Below are 24,817 nucleotides of genomic sequence, written 5' to 3'. Positions count from 1 at the left end.
CTAACCACTTCACCGGTTGTCCAGCTCGAAGAACAGAACTCGAAAGCGGAAATTAGAAAAAAAATCCGAACTACAAGAAACGTCATTAATGTCGATCCGTTGTCTGCCAGCATGACTCGCGGTATTGCATTTGAACTTTTGATCGTCTCTATTCTACACCAATGTCCACGCGGAGAATACTCGGCTGATTGCACCGGCGCTGAGGCAATTTCCTACGATTACTGGCGGCAGACCATCGGATTGAAGTCAAAGGTGGACACGATCTGCTGTGCCGGAGATAGCATTGGACCTACTGATACAACAATACAATGGACTGCGAAATAGAGCTTAGAGACGGTTGCACATCTCTAAGATATCACTGTTCTGAAAAGGAATTGCTAACTCTCGGACGGATGTTTCACCTTTTAATCGCGATCCCTTGGGTCCAATCACGTATGTATCACTATATTATATATTCACGAAGTGAAATTATTTATCTAAGTTAATTACGATCAATTTCGATACAAGATTTTCTCCTAAATCTGGCATCATAGCATACAATTTTTCTTTTTTTCATTTGCTCCATCATTCATTTAACTGCCTGAATGTTTTTTCATTCTATTCAATGTGATGGTGAATACTTTGCATAGATTTTATAATTCAATATTTTTTCTCTTAAAGTTTTAGACTGTTAGGACAGATAGGACACTCTGTGTCGATATAATTATAAATAATTAGAAGTTCATTTAAAATTATTCTCTACTATTATATTTGCATTTATTTTTATTATATATGCATTATATATGAACGTTTGTTATGTACATAAAACATATAAGAGGTTCGAACGATAGGGAGGTATTTGCGGTATAATGGCGGAGATCACGATGTGTTCGGTTTTAAAATGGCATGGGTCGTAGGAGATCAGTCAATAGTCGTCGGGTATTCTTGAATAACCGGGTTGAAACTAGTAATGGCCAGCACGTATTATTCCACCGAGACCAGCGGATCCGGCTGCGATGCTACCGGAAGGTCCAGCGATGAGGGCCGGTGCAGCAATGGGCCCGGAAAGGGCAGCGGGTCCGGCCGCTGGGCCAGCAAGAACCGCACCTGGAACAAACGTCGTGACATTTTAACGCATGTCCGCCTAGGTGTCACACGGAAAGAATTATTGAACGCGGAAGAATGGATGCTAAAGTGTCACGCTGATCTATCGTCGCTAACAAGATCTGACAAGATCGGTATTCGTTAAGTCACGCCTTTCGAAGAAACTGTTTTCAAACTGAGACGGATTTATGAAGCATTGTTAATTCATCGAGGACAAATGACGAGATAAAAAATAAAATAACTGGCTGACGTCTATAGATATAACTTGTCTATTCCGCAATGTACGGCGTAATAAATGAATTTCAAAATCAAAATACTCACCAGGCCATCCCAAACCAAGAAGCGGAGCATGAGCTGCAGCAGCTGGCCATCCAAGAGCGGGTCCAACGACGGCGGTGCCAGGGGCGATGCTACCAGAAACTAGAGAGGGTCCAGCGATGGAACCAGTGACGACGGCACCTCCGTCGACTGCTCCGGATACTCGAGCGGGTCCAACGACTGGTCCCGAAAGGGCGGCTGGGCCGAGAGCCGGACCGGCTAGAGCTGCGGCACCAAGAATTGGCCCTGCAAGGGCTGCACCGGGTGCCCAACCCGAAGGTGCAGCTGCTACGGCCGAAAGGATAGCCATCAAGATGCTTGCTAGTAGAGTACACATCGTGCTGATTGAATTCGGTGGGTTATCGAAAGGGTTGATAGAATCGATCGGAAACTCCTTGCTTGCTTTTGCTTGCTCTGACCGATCTGCTCTATCTAAACGTCGTCGTCGACGAGCTTTTATACGAGATCGAGTATTGTCTCCGGTCTCGTTCGACGATCCATACTCCCTCTTATTCTTTGAAGCCGAAGGCGGGGCACGGGACACGCCAAACATTCTCCGCGGAGCTACCCGTCGCGTGGCCGTTGACACAACGGACCTTATCAACCTCGAACCACCACCCATTGAGTCTCCGTATCGAATGCCTCTGACGCCTCACCTGTATTTTACCTCCTACCCAAGCAAGTCACATGTTTTTCTTTTTTCTTTTTTTTTTCAACTCTCCATACATTTGCTTCCATTACATTTGCTCCCTTTATCTTACAACGAAACGATAACCATCCATATCCGGCTTCTGTTCGCTTGTACCTCTTGCGAAATAATACTTAGTTATTTAATACTCACACGATCGATTTTCAATATTAGGCAGGTACGCGAATCGTTTCATTCTACAGGAAGTAAAAAGAATGGCAATTACTATTGTTTTGATGTTTCGATTAGCATACAAGAACGAAACGGAGACCGATAATGCATTATTACATGTAAATCGCATGTAATAATTTGCCCTACGAGCATCGAAATTTCTCTTGGTGATTTATTTGCATGTCTGACGTTCCTTTCTTTCTCACCTATCTGATAAATATCGAAATGTTATTTTCGATCTACCAAGCACCGATAAATCTCTAAAGTTTATGATCGTACCCTTAGAACTTTTATCACTACTTTAAGATCTATAGGAGCTTTAAAACGTAGCAACGAATAATTATGAGTATGCTCCTATGATATTGCGATGGTTCCGCGATCGTTTTATCCCTAACACTTATCCGTATTTTGACATTGAACGAGCTTTCCAAGTTACGTCTTGATCATATATCTTTATCGTAAACTTTGATCGCAAATCTTGATAAAGAGGATACGATTAAGGATGATATCTTTGATCTCGAAAATTATTTGAGATTTTTTTTCTTTTGTTTTTCCTAAAGATAGAAAAAATCTCTGTCTTTATAATAGAGGATTAGATGCATTATCCATCACGGATCCGTTTAGGCGAGGCACAGTGCCCACTCTCGTCGATAGTGAAAAGAACGGAGATCCATTGTAGTCCGATGCAAGTGGCGCAAGTGGTGGTGGTACGCATTGAACGTCCTGTCGCGGAGCCAAGTTCGTAATGGATCACCGAGTGTGCTCTATGGATCGCGTTCGGAATATCATTACTATACTTCGACTCCCAACAAGGTGATTACGATCAGCAAATTTCTTTCGCACCTTTCCTGTAGTCTTATTCTTGTCATCGCCGTCCTCACCCTCGTCATCGTTCTAACTTCAACGAAAGTTCAATCTCGCGAACCCATTGTTATAGGAATAGATCAGGTGATTACATTTTATTGGTTATCGTTAATAACGAAGTTCTTACGTGGGCGTCCTTGAATGAGAAAAATCTGAATTATGATGAAAATAATATTTAAAATTATAAAAGATAATAGCTAGTAATAATATTAAACTATTTTAAAAATCTATCGTAAAGATAGTTCGTTCATATTTTCAGTAATTCTTCGATATTACGAATTTCGACATTGGAAAAAGAAATATGCACCTCCGACGTGTTATCACTTTTTCGAACTTGATATTGGAATCGAGCGAAGAAAGTTCCTTACGTTCGACGTAAGTAATCGTTTCACGACTGACTTACCGACAAACTTTTCGGATTCTATCCATCCAATTCTTTCCAAAGAAGCAAAAGTTCTATTTTCTTATAACTGGCTGTAAACTGTGGTCAAAGTTTCATTCTCATTGTTCAATTTCAAAATTCGTTTATTTGGCAGATTTGTAAAAATCGCTACCATATCAAGTATGTATAATCTACTATGATCATAAATCTTTTTACTTTTATTTATTTATTTATTTATTTATTTATTTATTTATCTTGTTTTTTAATCTCTTAACTTATTTATTTGCTTTTAAATACAAATTATACTTTGGAAATTTATCGTTGTTGTCTGGAAAGAAATAAAAATAAGAGAAAATCCATGGCCATGTAAAAGTAGATACCGATAAAATTGTTCATGACACAACGAACACATTGTTGAGAAAGATGAAAAGGGAAGAGAATACAAGCGTAGGCAAGATTCTCAGTCGGATCGAGATCTATTCCAATAGAGATCGGTTGGTCCAAAACGGGAACGCACTTGCGTCACGACGAGTTTCTATCCTTCTCGAAGATTTTTCTTTTTCCTTGTTTTTTTTTTTTTTTTTTTTTTTTTTTTATCGTACTTCCCTCCTTTTTTCGCCTTCACGGTCCAAGAGATAGTGACACGAAGTCGAAGCAGGTTGGAGCAGCCCCGCCTTTTCACCCTCCTCTTTCAACAAGTTCACCGACCCACGTGCCTTCGCGAGCCGTCGATCGGTTCGTATAAAAGCTCACTTAACATCAGCTTGCGCGACAATGTCCCGTCGCGATGCTCGATGGAAAGTTGCCGATCGATGGATCAAGAGAGCTACAGAAATAGAGATAGAGATAGGTAGATAGATAGATAGATAGATAGAGAGAGAGAGAGAGAGAGAGAGAGAGAGAGAGAGAGAAAGAGAGAAAGAGAAAAAGAGAGAGAAAGAGAAAAAGAGAGAGAGAAGAGAGAGAGAGAGAGATAAAGAGACATAGAGAGAGAGAGAGAGAGAGAGAGAGAGAGAGAGTGATCAGTCGCTCGCATAAATAGAACAAACGGATCCTGACGGGAGGTCAGCAAGATGAAAGCTGGAAAGCCCAGTTGAACGAGCTTTTCCGGACACTCGACGTTCGACCCTCTTTCGAATTCCTCGTTAAGGGGGAAAAAACTCCACTTCTTCCGGTGAGTACAATAGAATATCACCGATACTCGTTTTCTGGTTGCGTTTGAACCAGACTATAACAAGAGGAAGATAAAGAAAAATGTTCTCCTCGTTCTCTTTATTTTTTTCTTCTGACGTCCTGTATCTCGAAACGTGGCCGATGACAACGATGAACTATTTCTTTCCTTCTTCTTCTTTCTGTCTCTCTCTCTCTCTCCCTCTCTCTCTCTGTTTCTCTCTCTCTCTCTCTATTCCTCTATCTATCTATCTATCTATTTATTTCTCTTTCTCTCTTTTTCTCTCTCTCCCTTTCTCTATAAAACTGAATCATTAGTTCACCATTGCAACCTTTCTTACGTTGGTAAAATTTAAATCGAATAGTCGAGGTCCTCGAAAGTATTGAAATTGTAACAAGAAAAAAGAAAACGTACTATATATTTTTTCTTTTCTTTACGTACTCATTTGAGCGTTTCTTATCGAAGGTTCATCATTAAACCAAGACGATGGATCGACGAAGATCGAGGAAGAATAGTTGACAGTGGATGACGATAGAAAAGCATCGTTTATCGGCCACGCCTTTTCTTCTACATTTTCATGCTCGACGACAGACAGATGGAAAACAATCGCTAACTTTCTTCGTTTTATGTCTCGAGCTCGAATCGATCCTGAGGAATGTCGTCTCGAATAGAGCACGGGTAGCCGACGCGACTCGTTCCTAACTCTGACCTGAACTACGTAACGTGTCGAGTGATTTATCGTGACGCCAAGGTTAATTTTTAACATAACTATCACTTTATACGGATGTTTAGAAGAAAAAAAAAAAAGACAAAGAAATAATCTAACTCCGTACATTTATACCACTATCTACCTCATCTTTTCTACCTTAAGCGAACGACATGTTGTTTCGATCGTATATATGTTAGTATTCGATATAGCAATGGATGACATGTATATTATTGTACATTTGAAAATTGATCGAAAGATTATTGAAATAAAGAAAGAATTACAATGAATCAAAGAGGAGAAATATTTTATTTAACATTTATATTGTATTAAATAATTTCGTTCTAACGATCATTTCACGATGACAATGTATCTACCTAGATACTTGGATTATTCTTATAAAATATATCGAAAGCAAGAAAACAAATTATCTTTATTATCATTTGCCTGGAAATAATCGAATATTATATAATTATGCTTTCGCATGAGTAATACCGTATTTCTTTATTATAATTATATATAATTACGTATGATCAGCAAGATAAAATCTTACATCAAGAATCGAGTACTTATGTAAAAATCGTTTAGATATCGTTTCTTCTCTTCGTTTTTAATGTAATTATTACCACATTAAAAAAAATAAGAAGAAATTATTGAAAGTAATTTTCGATCCTCAGTGCTACTTCTTTAGATTTAACCCGTTTCGATGAGTACTCGACCGGCACAAATGGGTGACCTTTTGGAATTCTTGGGGGTGCGGTTCTATTCTTGCAATACGTCACGAGCCAAGGGAACGACGAAAGGAGAGAAAAGGAGTGGAGAGGAGAGGAAGAGGAAAAGGGATTACGTAGCGGTAGTCTGGTCTCGCGCTAATGCACTGAGATGTATTCGCCTAGATGCATTGGAGACGGCGCTCTTCGAACAGACTACGATGGGAACGACGTGGCTTGTGAGTATCTCGATAAAATATTTCGAAAATAGAGCTGCACTAAGAAGACGTCTTTAATATGTTTTTTTTTTATCTTTTACAATAACAAATCGATTCGATTGACAGTTCGATCGATTGATCGATCGTTTTCTCTAATAATATTGATTATTTCTATCAAATATATTTTAATAGGGAAGTATATAAATAAATTTTATCTTATGATAAATCGATCGATTACAAAGAAAAAGAATTCATCTGATTCTATTCTACATAGATTAACATGTCCATTTTACATGTCAGTCATTTTATTTTCATATAAATTTCTATTAAAAGCTCCTTCTTTGTTGTCAAATTTTTTCCACCAAATTCCTTAGTAAATTTAATTACATTTAATGCATGCGAGTATCGTCCGTTCTGCACAAGTATCTTGCGTGGAAATTATAACAGATTAAAAAGGATGCGCCCCTAAAAAGAATCTCTAATTCCTGGAAATCTCTTAGTTCCTGGAAATGTTTTTACAGAAAGAGAACACATTTATTTTTCTCGTACAAGGGGAAACCATCGTTATAAATACGCATATTCAGCTGAAAGCACCGCGAATGCTCCTAGCGTCGTCGTGAAACTGTGCGAACGATATTTCAAAAGAAAAGATAAAGAGAGATAGTGAAAGAAAAAAAGAAAAGAGAGAGATAAAGAGAAAGGGAAGAGAGATAAGTAATAATATCAAGTTAATGAATGACATTGTTGGTGTTGGAGAAAAGGTTGGAAAGATATTAAAAAAAAAAAAAAAAAGAAAAAAGAAAAAAGTTAAAAAAAAGTATAAAGGAAGAAAATAGAAGGAACGAAGCTATCATCATCATCATATATAGAAAATAATTGGTGAACGAGACATCGAGTATTTTTGGACATTTTTAAATGAGTTTCAAGGGACAATACTCTCGTTACCAATGACCGTGATTATGCAATCCAGCATGAACTCCACCGTATCCGGCACCATGAGCTGTGATTTTTCCCGAGGGACCAGCAATGATCACCGAACCGGCATGAGGACCGGCGACGGCCGAGCCGCCAGAATGAGGTCCTGATACGACGGCGCCGTGGGACGCAGGTCCTGCGAGGACAACGCCGTGTCCTGCGTGTCCTGCGTATCCCGCGTTTCCTGCATATCCTGCGTAACCGACGTAGCCAGGAGAACCCGCGTAACCGTAACCTGTGTGTGAATTATTAATGCTGCTTAATTACTTTAGAGTTAACACATTTAACGATAGTCACTCAATTTTGTAGAATTTATTTAAAACCCTTTCAAAATTTCTATTATTATATTTCGATAAAATATTCGAATAATAGTAAAGTCTAGTGGAAAAAGTATGATTAAGAATTCTTTTGTATTTATTATTTAAAAAAAAAAAGAAGAAAAATTGATAGAAGATAATAGATGAATATGTTGAATTATGTAAGATTCTTTCAATACTCAACATATTAATTATTTAATATGTTATATAAATCATATATAATGAAGAAAATAGATAAAATATCAATTTCAAAGTGAATATTAAAAAAAGATAAATAATTAGTTACCGGCGAAAGAAGGAGAGTTATAGTATCCACCATCGTATGGTCCATTGTAACCTTCGACATATGCAGGTCCAGCAACGGAAGCAGTAACAACGGCTGGACCAGCAACAGCACCAGATACGTGAACCGGTCCAGAAGCTGAGCCTGATAATTTGGCTGGTCCAATCGAAGGTCCGGAAAGAACGGATGCTCCAACGCGAGGACCAGCCACACTTGTATGACCTAGTAATGGTCCTGCCAAGGCAACACCGTGTCCAGAGTATCCAGCATGATAACCATGTCCATAACCACCGTAGATTTCTCGACGTTGTCGCGAGGATGGTGATCCAGCTGCGTATGTGCACAGCACAAGGATGATCGCCTGAGATATGAACTTTTATTCGGTGAGTTTGAGCTTTATCATTTCCAAAATTTTCATAATGTTTAATTTTCTATAACCTAAACCTAAAAAGATTATATTATATAAAACTTTAATAACTTATACTTAGCAAACATGGCTAGTCGAATATGAATCAATAATTGATATTGTGGCAAAAAAGTAATACTTAAAAGATACAAATTTAAGACTGTCTTCGATCGAATAAAACGATTGACAAAGTTTCGAAACATTATAAATATTGAGAGATCATCGAAAGTTAAAAAAAAATTAATGGAGTTTGAAAAGTGGAATAGAAGACGAAATTACTTACTAGGAGGGCTTTCATCTTGCCGAGCTCTGATCGTTGAATGTATCGACGGTTTTCTTCGGCGGAGTTTATATACCTACTGCTGTAGAATCTCGACCGCGCCCCCGTTGATCCCTTCAAATCATATTCGTCGTGGTGACTCGAGCATTGTGCAAGAAGCTCGTCATCCGGCACACCTACCCTCAGGATATGGTCCTTTTATGCATGACCTTCGTGTCGTCCAAGCATAGTAAATTCCGTGAAAATTATGTTAAATGTTTCCTTCGTATATCTATATTTATCTACCTACTATCTTCTTCGAATGAAACTATTAATGACTTTGTGCTTTAATTAACTAATAATCAGTTTATTATTTACGAAATATTTAACCGTTAGTTAGTCTATTAATTAGTTATTTTATTGATGAAGTTTAATATATTACATAAGTTTATTTGTCAATACAATAATAACTCCAAGCGAATAATTATTAGTTTTCAGTATAATCGATATCATATCATATTCCCTTGTTATTCAGTTCTCTCACAATTATGTTCCATGATTAATAGACTATTAACTATTCTTAACTTATATACATTGCAGAAAAGGACCGAACGTGTTCTTTTCATATAAATTATTAACGACTGATAAATATCTTGGTAAAATAATAAATTTGGTAAGTCTGAAATCCATATGATAAAATCTATCTCGTTTCGTAAAATAACTCTTAAATTTTCTCATACTTTTTGATAGGATGAGATTAAAGCAACCGCAAAATCAAAGTGCCGCGAGGAGTCTTTAAACGTTACTTTCAAAGGTAGCACAAGTTTCCATCAAGACGTTTCAATGAAATATCAGAGTCGTGGATCTTCTCAACGCTTCAACAGACGGAACGATTGGAACTTCTCTCTTTCGATAAAAAAAATTTCTAAATGACTGCACCATATAATATTATATCACGATTCAAATACTTTAAAAGACTAAAATTATATGTTTCTCGCATTAAGTCAATGTCGAGGGAATAGGAGAGTGAGAGAGAAAGGGAGGGAGAGATGTTCTCAATAATTAATAGGATTCTCATAGCAAAGTACGACTTCGACCTTTAAATCGCGAAATATCGTGCGATCTGAACTGTTCTAGTTTCGTCGAAGTGCACTTTCATCTTGCTTCTCTGATATTATCTTAAACGTAAAAAATCATATTGACTTAGTTACTTATATTCGTTGGTCTTGAAAAATATTAATTCAAGAGTTATAAATTGACATCGAAAGATCTTCTTCGTCGTGATTCTCGTAAATAAACGTAATTTAATGCTTTAAGGTTACCGCGATCTATTAAACTAAAAACAAATAGAAATACTAAAGGTATTTATATAAGGAAAAAGTTCTATCGTATATATTGTTAATGTTTTCAATTTAACGTAATTTACTAAGTATCTCATGTTACGAAGGAAATAAGATATGTAATGTCCGTTAGTATTTCTACGATTAAAGTTCATAGAAGACAAAGAAGCTCGTAAGAGGTGAATTCTCGACCTTTAAAATGACGTGTAACAAAGAGAAGAAAGATAGAAACAGAGAAAGAGAAAAAGAGAGAAAGAGAGAGAGAGAAAGAGAGAGAGAAAGAGAGAGAGAGAGATCGTATCCGATCTAGTTCCATTCGATTGGCACCTTTTTATGGGTGGTGTAGCATCGATTCTCGATTTTATCCAAAGAACGAGAAATCTCGCTCTGAAATTCGTAGGTTCGTGTTTATCGGAAGAACACCACGATTGAACGTGATCGATGTTAATGGTGAGACTGACATTTCCAGTCATTGTCTGTCGTGCTCACACCACCGGACTCGACGCAATCGTTATGGTTTATGGGAGTAACCTCCGATCATACCTCATTGTGGGATACGTGGCCGAAAGCGTTTGCGATAACAATTACTGCGTTATGTTACCACTTTCATGAAAGTTCGACAGATGTGGAAATTCGGAACGATTTGAATTCGAATTAATGTACGTTGATTGTACTTTAGACTTACGTTGATATTATTGATGAGAAAACTTTATTAATTTACATAATTATCTAATGATACGAAGAGATCATGAGAAATCGTGGAGGTTGAATTAATGGAAATATGCTATGTAGTAGAATTTTAATATTTCTCAGAGATATCTAATGACCTTGGCCGAAAAAACTCTTCTGTGTCATAATAACTTGTAAACAAACTCTTCTAAGAATGCTCTTCCATAGTAATTACCACCCTTGAAAGTGAAAGGACTACGCCTCTTCGATCGGTCATTACTATAAGGCCTGCTTGAATTCCAAGCACTTAATGGCAGGAATTACGAAATGTTTCTTCTTTTTCTTTTTCTTTTTATTTTTTTAAACGCCCACGTTAAAATTACGTTTACGTCGTTTATTACTACTTAGCGAATATAACTTTTGTAACAAATTTAGTTTTTCTAGTTATTTATTCTATTGTTGATATTTTTTATTATTGCGACGTAAACTTTATTTATTCGAATAAATTACGATCCATCGAGATTTTTTCGAAACGTCAAAAGATCTCATAAATTTGCTAACATATGACTGACATTTCACGCGACAAATGCTCAACTATTAACGTAGATATTAGACGAGAACGTTTATAAATAGCAACGTACTAATGCTTTGCAAAAAAATCAATGTATGTATTCCTTACGATAATCAATTTCTAATCATATAAATTATAAAATATCGATGTATATCACGGATTCTCATCAAATATCAAACACGTATCGTATAATATAATATTGACAAGGAAAGAATAATGAACATACACGTGCCATCCACTCTTTTTATTTCTACAACGAAAAATATTGGTTTCGTTAAGCAAACGTGCTTTTTTTTTAAATTTTATACATCATTAGATGTATTAATTTATAATTCTATTTAATTTACAATTTTTACACGAAGGATTGAAGTTGTCAAAACGTAAGTGCTTACACGGATCTTTACAATGCTTCGATAAGGATCATTATTTTTGTTAAGTTTATTTTTATATTAAAAAAAAAAAAAAAAAAAAAAAAAAAAAACGCGATAGTTTATACATTGGGGGTATAAGGATTGTTATTTTTTGCCATCTCTATCTTGTAACTGAAGAGATCGATTATATTACTTTGAACGACGATATCAATGTGTGATAATATTATATATACATAGATATTTTATGAATTTTATTATATTTTAATAAAAAAAATATGTTTTATATTATATATAAAATTATATTATTAATTATAATGTTATCACATATTGAATGACTGGTTATTACATATCATACATTAAAAAAACAGCATTTCATTATTAAATAAATGATTAGAAAATATTAAAAGTATTGAAAAATAATATTGAATGTTAAAAAATATTAAAAAATTTCTAATTGATATATATATATATATAAACAGGTACATATTTCAAAAATAATATATGTATATTTAATGACGCAAATATAAATATTTAATTACTGCCAACGAAATGATTAAGATAAAGATAAGTAAAAACTATAAAGAAAATTTGTTACTAAGTTTAAATTGAATAATTCCTAGAGCATTCTTTTTATAATAATATTTGTTAGGTTCATAAAATATTTGTGTGTAAATAACAAAAAAAAGAAACGTACTGTTTTCATTATTTTATTACTAATAGAATCACTGTATCTATTATATTATAGTTCTAATATAAGAATAATTTATTAGATAAAACGTTTGTGAAAAAATTATGTTAGGAAAAATATTTTAAAAAATGACATAACATCTACAATAAGATATTGAAAAAAAAATGAAAACTTTTACATACATCTGTCAATATCAACAATATTTTTCTTATTGTTATTTTTCAATTTTCGGATGAGCGATTTATATAGCTCACATAAAATTTACGTGACTAACTCTTTTATACGTTATAATTAAATATGTAATTAATAATCCATCGTAACCTATTGTAATTAAATATTTAATTCTATTGAAAATCTATAATAATTAAATATTACATACTGTAACATTAACAGACAAATTCTTTTCCGCGTAATTTAATTTTATAAATATTGAAATTTCAGACATAAATATTGAGATATCATCAACAATCAGATTGCAATATTATTGGTTCAATAATATTGCAAATTTTATAAGTTCGAGGATTATTTCTTATAGCTCTATAAATTTTTTTTAATTTCGAAAGAATTCTAATAACGAAGAAAATCTTTCACGTGGATTATACATTTTCGTAATATATGACGAAACAGACGATACATACTTTTTCCTAAAGAACGCTAAAGCGATATATCGCGGAAAGAGAGAACGAAGGCATTATTTATATCTCGAGACATTCGCTTAAACGATTTCACAGGAATTCAGTCATTAATCTCGGTTACGTACATAAGAAAGATACAGTAGCTAAATAATATCTAACGAAACATAAATGATCGCAGGTTTCTCATTATAATTTATTAAATGTTAATTAAAACTTATTGGATAATTATATTCGAATGAAATGTTGTAGATCGTTGAATTTGATTAGTTGAATGAAAATAATCAACGTATTGCCAGTCCTCAATTGTTTTTTCTGAAAAAAAATAGAAAAAAAATATTAACTTATAGTTAATTAAAAGTATTTTTTTAATTTCGAAAGAAAAGCGAATGAAAGAAAATATATTCTGTCGATGAATCTTTGCCGTCGCATGAAATCTATAAACGGAGAAATCTTTTCGCGTTATGCCAATAGAAAGTGTTGTTAGTTCGGTTCCTGGATGACTCGTTTCTCTAATCACATTCTATATCTACGACTAGAATAGAACTATCAGAAAACGGATCTATTTTATTTAAATCGTACGAGTGGACAAATACGATAGTCATGATTTAAATACCTAAAATATTATCAGAAATATTATCAGAAATGTAATTAGATAGAATGTGTATATATATATATATATATATATATATATATATATATATATATATATATATATACATATAAATATGTATGTATGCATAATATATATACATATCTCGTGAAGCATCTAATAAGGATGAGTGTCTCTTGGGAAATAAGGAAGTGAACCGTTAAACAGAACTTGGAATATTCCATTGCAGATACGCTTCGTTTCATACAACTAACCTTACTGAAAGCCTTCTGTTATTATACGCGAAAGCTTCGAGACTCAAAATGTTTGTAAACATTATGAAACCACTATCATTATGCATATACGTGTTTCCTAATTGATCTGTTTGCATGAATTAATGGCTACTCTTCAATTTTAACCTAATGATTTTCTCTCGTCATCGTCAAAAAAAAAAAAAAAGAAAAAAAAATGGAATTTCTTTTAAAGAAAATAAACTATTTTTGAAATTTAATTTCTGTTTCAGTAGAATTTTTCGAAGGCTCTCCAAACAATCGGTATAAATGATTTTCCTCAGTATCTATGAAAAAAAAAAGAAACAAAAATATCGTTAAATATTAATAAAATATTTTGAAATATGTCGCCAGAAAGAGAAAGAGAAAAAGAGAGAGAGAGAGAGAGAGAGAGAGAGAGAGAACATTATTTTATCATTTCGTTCGTCGCATTTCAAAACTTTTTCTCGAAAAGGAAATTATATTTCTCGAATAGCGAAATGAAATATTTTTAAAAGTTATCGTGAAATCTCTCTCTCTCTCTCTCTCTCTCTCTCTCTCTCTTACACACTTCTCTTACACACTTCTCTGAGCTTTGATACATTTTCAAACTATTTGACGACTCGTATAAAATGTCGAGAAAAAGCTAGCTAAACGAGATTTAGAGAAAACTAAATATTCGAATATTCAGAAGAAAATGTCGATACTAGGTACATGAAAAATAACGAACGGTTCTATATAATTTAGAGAAACTATCTAATCTCAAAGAAACAAACTCTAACTATTATAAATCGTAGAAAGACAATTACCCTTCGTATCTCTCAGGAACTATGATTTTGCTTCGATGATTAATCGATTGTCTGCGTGCGCAGATTGAAACAGGATATTCTGGGGGTTTTCTCTTTCTTCAAATTTCTATGGTCGAAATTTGGTCTATCGATTAATCGACATCAGCTGTCGTTATTTCAACAAACTAAAGCAGAAAAACGGAACTAAAAAACGATGCTGTGAGAGACTTTTTGATTTTTATGAAAAAAAAAAAAAAAAAAAAAAAAAATAAGGAAAGATATAAAAAGATTTGCTATATCTATACCTATACAAGTGAAAACATTGAAAGCAATTATTCTCTTTTCTACTTCTCTTTGTTTACCAATCGAAGAGTACACTTTCGTAGGCGGATAAAATAAACGGATAGGAGTGTAATATAGATATTGTTTCAAAGTCTACATCGCCATGAATGGTTTGAAATAGGTAAACATTTGATAGAAAATGAAAATAGTTCTCGATCGACTAGTTTTTTTATACTCGATCATTGTTATTATCGAGAAAACTTTTTAATATAATAGATAAATTGATAGAATAGTCGGAATATGAGGTTGACATAAGAATAAATGAAAAAGTTTTTAAATACTGATGCTTTATTTTATATAAAGTATTGTATAAATGTATAAACGCTATAAATACGTGGTATCTATCTATGGTGGTGGTGGGGTGCTAGTCGTGATCGCAAAGAAAGGGTATGACGAGGGCGGGCGGGGTCGGGGGCCGGCGGCGGCGCGCCATCTATATACATTCGTTCGCTCACGGGAAGGGCTGACCTACCATAATCTACCGGTCTCTCCTTTTCACTAACATATAAACATAATAATATAATATATGTGTAGTGTGTGTATATGTACGAATACACATATGGTAATGGTGTGTGTGCGCGCGTGTGTGGCAATGTGTTTATATATATATATATATATATAGATACGCGAAGAAAAGTAGAATAGTAGTAGTAGTATGTATACATATTTATATATATATATAAAAAGAGAAGAGACATATAATGCGCATGGACGAGCAATGTAATAATAATATGTATGCTTGGGTGCGGCAGTAAGTATAACAACACACGAGGCGTCGAGCCCCGCTCGAGGGAGAGAAGAGTAATAAAAAAAAGTGTGTGTATGTGTGTGCGCGAAGAGCGGCCTTACGGATGGTGGAAGACATAGAAAGAAGAAAAAGAGTTCGAGCCGGAGCAACGGTGGGTATTCAGAAAACAGAACAGACCCAGTTGGTCCGACGACGAAGCGCCAAAGCTTGTCCACTTGCCGAGAGCATGGCCGAGAGCGGCGGCCGGTCGATCGTGCTAGCGTATAGCTCGCAATTGGCTCGCGCCGTTAGATCTCATTAGACGCGGCTGATTCCTGACCGGCTCGTGGGTGCGCGAGATCTCGAGCCCGGCGACCGCGGTAACGACCGATTGTTGTGGTCGTACGAAGCGACAATTGACTAAATTTCCAAAAGAAGGAAAGTGTACCGCGAATCACGAGTGGCCGGGCTCACGATGCGTTTTCCCTTTCTCTATCTCTCTCCTCCTTTCTCTTTCTTTCTCTCATTCTGATACTAGATTTCTCTCTTTCGCTCCGTCTCACTCTCTCTCTCTCTTTCATTCTCTTTCTCTCGAGGCCGATACGAGCCGGCCTATCCATCGAGGGGAGGCTAGGACGGATCGGTGAAACAACGGGACCTTTCGTTGAAGCGAAGATCCCGTTGCGCCGAGCGCATCCTACCACCGAATATAGTATAGAGGCTATACCACTTTAAGACCGATGCGCGTTCCTACCATGTTCCGAGGTTGGACGAAGCTTTGGGAAGAAGACGTTGTGAGCGCGTTTGAGGATCGTCCGGAGACCGGTGAGTGACTGTGGTGGGTTTGCCGCCGTCGCCGAGCCGAGATCGCTGGGGTCTTGAACCGTCTACCACTTGGCAATTGGTGCTGGGATGATAGCTCCGTGGGAGCCGAGTCCGGCGTGGATGGCGCCAGATGGGCCATTGATAACAGCAACTCCGGCGTCATGTCCACCAATGCCACCAGCGATTCCAGGTCCACCTCCGATGACAGCGATGGCACCAGGGCCACCAAGACCAGCGCCAAGACCAGCACCAAGACCAGCACCAAGTCCACCACCAAGAGCGGCACCTCCCAAAGCGAGTCCTGTTGGAGGAAAAAATAGGTAGGAAATAGTAGATGAGACTCTTTAATTCTAGGTAATCGTTGGACAAACGAAGGGAGATATTTACCACCAAGTCCAGCGCCACCACCAGGAGCGGCAGCAGCAGCAGAGCCAGAGCTTCCATCGTCACCGTTGATTCCACCAGCACCAGCGTAGAAGGCGACTCCACCGTAGCTAGGTCCTACAAGGCTAGCGGTAGCCTGGGATGGTCCAACGAGGGTGGCGGTTCCTTGAGAGGGTCCTACGAGGGTGGATGGTCCAGCAGCAGGTCCTACCAAGCTGGATGGTCCGGTACGAGGTCCACCTACGGACTTGGCACCTTCCTGGGGTCCAGCAAGATCGGATGGGCCAGTCTGGGGTCCTACGTTAGCCTTGGGTCCTTCAGCCGGTCCGATGTCGGCCCTGCCACCTGCTACTCCTCCAGAGACAATCTGTTGAACTCCAGCAGCTCCAGCAGCCGCCGCGGCACCAGCAGCATAGCTAGCACCAAGACCACCAGATCCCAAGCTGGAGGCACCACCCTGAAGGGAGGCAGCGGTTCCAGCACCAGCTGCGAGTCCACCGCTGAGACCGGCACCTCCGCCGAGACCTCCATGACCAGTGATAGCCAAACCAGCACCGCCGTAACCACCGTAGCCGATGCCACCATGTGCGATACCGGCACGGGCCGTCGCTACTGCTAGACAGGCGAACACGATCTGCAACGGACAAAACCGGTTACTAACTTCGACCACAACCGATCAATCTATACCGATCGGTTGTCCTTCGCCTCGAGCTTCCGATACACTTACGCCGACCGATTTCCCTCATGCTTATATTAAATGACGCCGCAACCCGAGCTATATCGGTTTACGGAAGCGCTCTACTACCGACTATCACCGACGCGAATCTCTATTTTCATTGGCTCGCAGGCGATTACGAACCGACTACCGTCCATGCGTCAGTTTAGCTTTCACTCGGAATCGCGGTGACTCTGTTCCCGGAATCTGTTTCGAACCGTTCGAAGTAGCCGTTCTTTCGCGTTTCAATCCTTACGTCCAATCTCTTTCGATTTGATCCATAGATTCTTTTCTTTTCTTACGTTCACAAACTATGATATTATATGTATATATACATATATATATATATTTATTTATATATATATATATATATATATATATATATATATGTATATACATATGTATTTACGAAATATGTCGATCGCGGTTAGTCCTCATAATGTCGTGCCGTAACGTTTCGTAATTGCAATGATAGCGCACCGATTGCATTTTCTCATAGTTAACGAGACACTCCTCCGGAGGCAGACTCCCTCTCGCTTCGGCCTGGTTACCACGCCTAACGCGACAGGACCATATTAGGGGAAGAAATTCTTGACCGACCGTTCGCTAATAGATGCTTTCGTGTATCCGTAGAAAAAGAAGTCGACTTCGATTTTATGCAATCGCTGGAAACTAAACTTGCGACGCAATTCAACGCACGATCGAAGCCACGATATTGCACGATATTGCACGATATTGCACGAGATTCATAATTAATCGTACCGGCCAGAGTTTCACTCGAAATCCTCTTTCGTTTTTTTTTCCGAGAGCAAAGTCGTTTTTTTTCTCTTATCTTTACGTTCGAAAGGAAGTGCGTTAGATCAAATCATGAACTCGCGTGTCGCGACCGTTTTAAGACGTTGCACTTAAATGGCATCGCTTCGCGACCTGGAATTATGCATATCTAACGACTTCTCGAAACTTTCACATCCCGTTTACGCGGAACGAAGGTTCGCGAGCGGTGAGCCGTGCGACGAGTCTGACCGAACGTTCCCGCGACCCTCCCGACTCTAAAGATCGCATTTCGTAATCTCTAACGTCTAGAACTCTCGCGAAAAATAGGATCTATTGTAGATCGTTCGTATTGAAAGTCAGTATACTTGTCATTAAAGAATCTACGAAGGATTCACCAAGGACGGTAACCGGTCGTCGATACGATTCCTTTTCAATGACGAGCGTGATGATACTACAACCGGTTTTACTTTGACTTGCACTAGACGACCAGATTGCATATTTTATGAATGAAAGTCGTAAGAGGTATGGTGCCGATCCGTCTGCGTTTACTTTCGAGTTTCGCGGACGTGTTAAAAGAACGACGAAGAGAAAAGGTAAGACGAACCCTGACATTGAATCGTCGTTTCACTAGATACGTGACATTTTAAAACGTCGCGTTTACTGCGCTCGAGATTATTTGTTGATGCGAAAATCTAATTATCCATCAAAAGAACGAACATTGAGTTTAGCTTGAATTAAAACGATCGAAATAACTATGACAGTAGAAACGACCGTAGAGAGAAACCGGAAAGTTATACTGAAAAGTGAAAAAAGTTTCAAGCAAGATGACGCGATAGGTAAGAAATGAAAATAATTAAATGAGATAGAGTAGCGCGACTTTACTTGGAGCACGAGAGAACGACGCGACGATCAATCGAATATGAGCAAGTGATACACCCTGACGAAAAGAAACACCCCGTACCGAAGCCCGTAATTGAGCCCATAATTGAGCCCGTAATTTAGCCCGTAATTTAGCCCGCAGAGGAATCCGTAGATACTCACAAAGGCCTTCATGTTTGGTGTGTGTATGGTGGGCTGGTAGTCCGGTGAATGACTGACTTGGGCCGGGCCGGCAGGCCTTATATACGCCTAACTCTACTCTGTCCACGCTCCACAATCACCATCCTTTCGAAAGCAAGGCGCTCCACCACCCTCCCCCCAGAAAAACTATAATCCTCGCGTATAGCAGCGACGGCGTAGTGGCTCCGTAGTGGCTAGGAGCCGTGGGGGTGGCGAGGGGGGAGCAGGGGGAGGCCGTTCCTAGTCGTCGATAGTTGCCTTTGCTCGCTTCTACTCGCGGGCAACTCGCAGCTCGGATACGGCTCCGCTCCACTCCCCTATCGAGACACGACCACCGAGTGCAAACTGGCACCACCCGGTCGCGGCAACCCGATGTTAATTTACTCCCTTTCTAAGGGCCTTCGAAACGACCCTTATTCTTTTTCTCTCATCACTCGGTTCGCCACCATTCGTCCATCCAAAGATAGATTTTTTCTTACTTTCTTTCCTAAAAATTCTCCATTTTTTCCTCCCCCCCCCATTGCCTTTATCAAAGAGCAAATATCTCTATTCATTCGTCGCGTGTTCGAACGCGCGTGGATTTTGTAATTTTTTTTTCTCCTTTACGATTAAACGAACGCGAAAGCAATGTGCAACAATAATAGAAACTCGATAAGGATTCGTTGTCTTCCTTTATGATCGTAATCTTTCTTATCGTTAGCTCAAATAAGTACCACGGATTACTAGTCATTCTTAAAATAATTTAATAAGACGTAACTCTTTTCTCTCTAGTCATTATTCGATCGTATCGAATTCGATAGGTATGATCGATACAGTAACGTTAAGGATAAAAAAATTCTAACGAAGATACTCGAAAGGTGATTTTCTTGTTTCTTAAAGTTTTCCTAAGATATTCTTCTTCAATCCTGAAAGGTCGTAGAGACTCCCGAGTCGAAGTTTTCATTTAGGTAGTGCAGTTGTTAAAGGGAGAAACTTTGTCGTTTACGGTTGACAAAAGAGAGAGAGAAAGAGAGAGAGAGAGAGAGAGAGAGAGAGAGAACGAGAGAAAGAAAGAAAGAGAGAAAGGAAGAGAGAAAGGGATCCAAGAATGGCGACGCGCAGTCCTGATTATGGCCCGCTTGTTACGTAGAAACGAGGCACCTTGCATCGAAAAGGAGTTTTGCGTTTAGAGCAACGAGAAACGTTCTAAAGAGTTGGAATTACGGGTCGTTGAATGGCCTTAAGAGACCTGAATTCTTTTCTAAATAGATTGCCTGCTACCGCTGTCGCTCGTTCGTTACTTATTACCTCAACCTACTAATTCTAACTATCGAGTAACCGTCACCGAGCGACAGGAGCGTTATGTCGCTTGGTTTGAAACGAACGAAACGATAGCGATATCCCTCTTGCTTACCCTTTTTCGTGTCCTTCTTATTCGATAGAGATATCTCACAAACAGAAAAGACATAGAGAAAGGGAATCTATTAGGGGGACCGGAAAGTAATGTCGTTTCTGTGCATGTCGATATTTGATTGTGATTAAAAATAAAAACTTGTTAAAAATTTATTCGTTTGAATTTAATTTAAGAAAGCGACATTACTTTCCGGTCCCCCTAATACTTTGTACTTTGCAATGGAGCCTTTTAAATTATAAAATTTTACGACAAAATGAACAGTTCCTTGTCAAATTCGATGAAATTTGAGAAAGTAAAATAGTTGATGATGGAAAAAACGGGATAAATAATGAAACAAATAATGGGAGAAAGATAGATAGATAGATAGATAGATAAAAAGAGAGAGAGTGAGAGAAGGGAGAGAAATAGCTAAGAGGTTGAAAAGAGAAGAATGTTTGCTCATTATATCGTGCTAATTAGTTTACTTTTCATCCGATTCCATGTATATCACGCACTCATGATTTTCCGGCTTTGCAAAGTGAAAGCCATTATATTATTTGAAGTCTACGAAAAATGTTTGTTGATCGCGAAAGTCGCCCGCACGAATCTTTTCTTGCTTGCTCGGCAACCCTGGCCGGTTTAGAATATATAAAGCGGCTCCGCTGCTGTAGTCGATTCTTTTGCGTTCTCACTCACCCTTCGTGCACCGCCATCGCTGCTCGATCGGCGCGAAAGTGATCTACACGCGCTGGTCGTGTTTCATCGATCAAGCGATCGATCGATCCTCGTTGTTGTCATCGTTCTTGTCATTGTCAAGTTGTTCACGCGATTAAATTTATCGAAATTGGGCGAAATATTTCATAGTGAAGTTACAATATTTCTTTGATTAATAAACGCGATATACTTTAATTATTTGAATTATTTATTATTATCATTATATAATTTTTTATTAATCAACGCGCGTGTTAAGTTATTATGTTTCCGATGTAAGGTTCCGCGTAAATTGCTAGCTTCGAATAAATTTGTTCGATACGATCGTACACGAATTTCTTTTCTATATATTACATTTTCGTGAAACAAAACGATAAAAAAGAAAAGAAAAAAAGATTACTTTTCGATAAATGTATGATGAAAGAAAAATGAAAGTAGTATTCTTCAGTATTTCCGAATAAGAAAACGTTTTTCGCAAATTAATTGATCTTCGATCAATATGCTTCGGGCCATCGGTATTTACGCATCCGCATCTGATAAGGCAACTTTCTAGACCACTTACATGGTTGTTAGATCCGTGAACCGAATTGTAATAAAGGTGTCGAGTTCTATAGTGTCATTTAACGTTAACGATCATTGACGTTTCGTAGATCGTTAACTTTTTTTCCCTAGCGAACGTACCAATTCATTTTTCTTCTCTTATTAAAACGTGAAATTAACAGGTTGAAAGTGAACGAGAGGTGCGAACTTGGATGGATTACTTTCTTTATTTGTTGTATTGAAATTCTTCAATAAATGATTGGAAAAATTTAAAGGTATCCTAAAAAAGTGTTGGAGAATAGTCGATATCGTTCGATTTATTGCATCAAAATTAATCGTTTTACAAAAAAAAAAAAAAAAAAATAAAAAAAGAACAAAAAAAGAAACAAAAAAAAGTAAATCGTTTAACGCAAAGGAACTATTCGAAAGGATCTATTAAAGTTCGAACAAGTCGACATTGCATGGTGGTGTATGTACCTGCTTCAGGGACAAAACAGCGATAGGATAGCAACATTGACAATAAAGTTCTTATGCATCAAGAGTGTACCAATCGGAGCGTATCCCTTTCTCCATGGAGTACCAGTGACGAATCTTAACCCATTCAGCCCTGACTTCGATCGTATCGAAGTCTTTCGTAACATTAATTTATGATATAATGAATATAATAAGAAATAAAATGAATAATAAAAAACGATGAACATTATTACTTTTTCATTTAATGAAATTTGGAATGGAAAATTTTTCTTGCAAAATATTGCGAAAGGTCAAATAACTTAATAAAGGTTAAACTAATAAAAATCAAAAGAAAATTGGCACTTTTATATAGCGCATTCTGTTTGCGTGTATTTCGTTCCGTGCGAACGGAAGAAAAGGCAAATGGTTACGCAACGACGCGCGGTTAAACGAATCGAGGTGCGCAAGCGTGCACGCGTTCTCTTACTTGCTCTTTCTCTCTTAGTACATACATGCATACGTACATGCATACGTAGCAGATAGGTACGCCGTAGAGAAACCAAGTTGTTAGTTCGAAGCAGTGCCAAAGGCGCAAACAGACTCGTACAAAATTCTCTTATTTCTAACTTGAACCTATTATTCTATTTTATCGTCGTATTGTCATTGAGTTTGAGATGATTGCGAGATATCAAGGACGAAGGTCGTAAATAAGTCGAGGAAAGTAGACCAATTTATTTAAAACATTATCTAAAAAGACTAAGGGTCTGGACAAATGTTAAATATAATTTTTGTTTTATAAAATTAAAAAGTCATCGGAAAAGAAAAATATAAAAAAAAAATTGTATTGATATAATTGCTAGTATTGTGGATTATAATATTACAAAAAAAAAACAGAAAAAAGAAAAAAAGAAGAAAGAAAAGAGAAAAATATCTCTATATACATATCTATGTTACACAATAATTAGATTGATTTCATCAGAAATATTAGCCGATTTTACTGCGAATATTTATGGAACGAAAAAAATGTGAAAATAGAGAAATTGTATTCTTGAAAAGAACTAGGTGTAAATGGCGAGGAAGAACGAATAGTGGGGGTATCCATGGGAAAACTCGGTTATCGTCGACGCCACTACGAAAACGAACGTCACGCTTCGTGACTACGTGCTCCTCCTTCGTGTTCGTGATTATTCATCGATTCGACTTTGACGTTTTCTCTTGATCTTAAGCATATATCGTAAAATAAGAACGGTATTATAACGATTGGTATTATAACGAGGTACGATTTCAAAATCGAGATTGATCGATCGATTGATCGATTGAGAAAACAGTATGATGAGAAATAAAAAGGAAGAAGAGAGGCGACAATGCAAAACGCATCTAGTTTACGTCTCTAAACTCGAGCGTGAAATAAGAGAGTCAGTCAGTAGGTTGCCCGGTTAGTTGGTTTCTAAGCTGTCGACTAGTCACTGGTTTATCCTTTTCTCTCTCTCTCTCTCTCTCTCTCTCTCTTTCTCTTTTTCTCACAGTAGTAGGAGGTGAGTAGGAGGCGTGTGCATCCATCCGAATGCAAATCATTGGAGAATTGTCATCTCCCATTAAAAAGAGTAGAAACTTTAATATTATATCTGTTCCGATTTTTATTATCTCCTTTTTCAAGCTTAGATGAATTTAGATATAAACATAGATATATAATTCCAACAATTATTATCAAAGTGACTATATATTATCATGTATAAGAATTTACTTCGTATCATTTAAACAATCATATAAATAATATATAAATATTCGCGATAGAGGTTATGTACACTGTTTAACAATAGTAAATATTCTGTAAGATTTTAATTCATCCAATATAAAGATCACTATCTCGATAATCAAATGATATTTTATTTAATAGTTACAATATATATATTATATGCATTCAAAGATCCTGCCCGACTATACTATTTCGCTAGCATTTATATATATATATATATATATATCATGAGCCTACAATAATAATGGAGCAAGTTTAATTGACTCAAAATGCACCGGAAGCTCCAACTTTACCTTCTCTCATCTCTATTTTCTTGGTTTAATCCTATTGCATTATTGCTACATATGTTGCAAATCATCTATTTCTCTTGTGTCAAATTGAATATCTTTTGTTAAAAAAGAATTCTATTATTTCTCTCGTAAAAACTGAGATAATAAAAAAAGAAAAGAAAGTGAACGAAGAAAAGAGAACGAAATAGAGTAAAGCGGGCGAATGGTAGCGGGTAAATGGCTAAACGTATAAAGAGATATATTTACTTGGAAAATTCGCTGACTGATAATTTAGCGAGCTCATGAATACGAATGAACTTCTATATACTCGAAAGGCTCGTAATAATTGAGTAAAAAAAAAAATGGAAATAAAAGAAAAAATAAAAGAAACTAAAAAAAAGAAAGAGAAAAAGAAAAGA

At 37.0% G+C, this 24,817-nt stretch overlaps 3 protein-coding genes and 1 long non-coding RNA gene across 6 annotated transcripts; 1 reads left to right on the top strand and 3 right to left on the bottom strand.

Moving 5' to 3' along the window:
• Nucleotides 1-60: 60 nt before the first annotated feature.
• On the top strand, nt 61-5,673 carry LOC124426517. 3 transcript variants are annotated; one of them, XR_006942759.1, is made up of 2 exons: nt 61-432; nt 5,143-5,673. It is a non-coding gene; the product is annotated as an uncharacterized LOC124426517 (long non-coding RNA). The 3 variants fall into 3 exon arrangements; XR_006942758.1 differs by lacking the exon at nt 61-432 and adding an exon at nt 1,647-1,755; XR_006942757.1 differs by lacking the exon at nt 61-432 and adding an exon at nt 3,920-4,680.
• LOC124426513 (tetra-peptide repeat homeobox protein 1-like) lies at nt 725-2,416 on the bottom strand. The gene is made up of 2 exons (XM_046968269.1): nt 1,405-2,416; nt 725-1,086 (listed from the first exon to the last, which is right to left on the bottom strand). Exons 1-2 carry the CDS (start codon nt 2,021-2,023, stop codon nt 944-946), a joined length of 762 nt encoding a protein of 253 aa, XP_046824225.1. The 5' UTR covers nt 2,024-2,416; the 3' UTR covers nt 725-943.
• Nucleotides 5,674-6,473: 800 nt separating the features above from the next.
• On the bottom strand, nt 6,474-8,598 carry LOC124426514 (cuticle protein 64-like). Its single transcript, XM_046968270.1, has 3 exons — nt 8,576-8,598; nt 7,890-8,247; nt 6,474-7,521 (listed from the first exon to the last, which is right to left on the bottom strand). The coding sequence occupies exons 1-3, from the start codon at nt 8,588-8,590 to the stop codon at nt 7,253-7,255; spliced, it is 642 nt and encodes a 213-aa protein (XP_046824226.1). The 5' UTR covers nt 8,591-8,598; the 3' UTR covers nt 6,474-7,252.
• A 6,485-nt stretch (nt 8,599-15,083) lies between these two features.
• LOC124426788 (spidroin-1-like) lies at nt 15,084-19,434 on the bottom strand. Its single transcript, XM_046968900.1, has 3 exons — nt 19,280-19,434; nt 16,753-17,383; nt 15,084-16,666 (listed from the first exon to the last, which is right to left on the bottom strand). Exons 1-3 carry the CDS (start codon nt 19,289-19,291, stop codon nt 16,428-16,430), a joined length of 882 nt encoding a protein of 293 aa, XP_046824856.1. The 5' UTR covers nt 19,292-19,434; the 3' UTR covers nt 15,084-16,427.
• Between the last annotated feature and the right edge of the window lie 5,383 nt (nt 19,435-24,817).

The sequence above is a fragment of the Vespa crabro genome, chromosome 9, assembly GCF_910589235.1.
Source record: "Vespa crabro chromosome 9, iyVesCrab1.2, whole genome shotgun sequence".
Lineage (NCBI taxonomy): Eukaryota > Metazoa > Arthropoda > Insecta > Hymenoptera > Vespidae > Vespa > Vespa crabro.
This window is presented reverse-complemented; position numbering and strand designations above follow the sequence as displayed.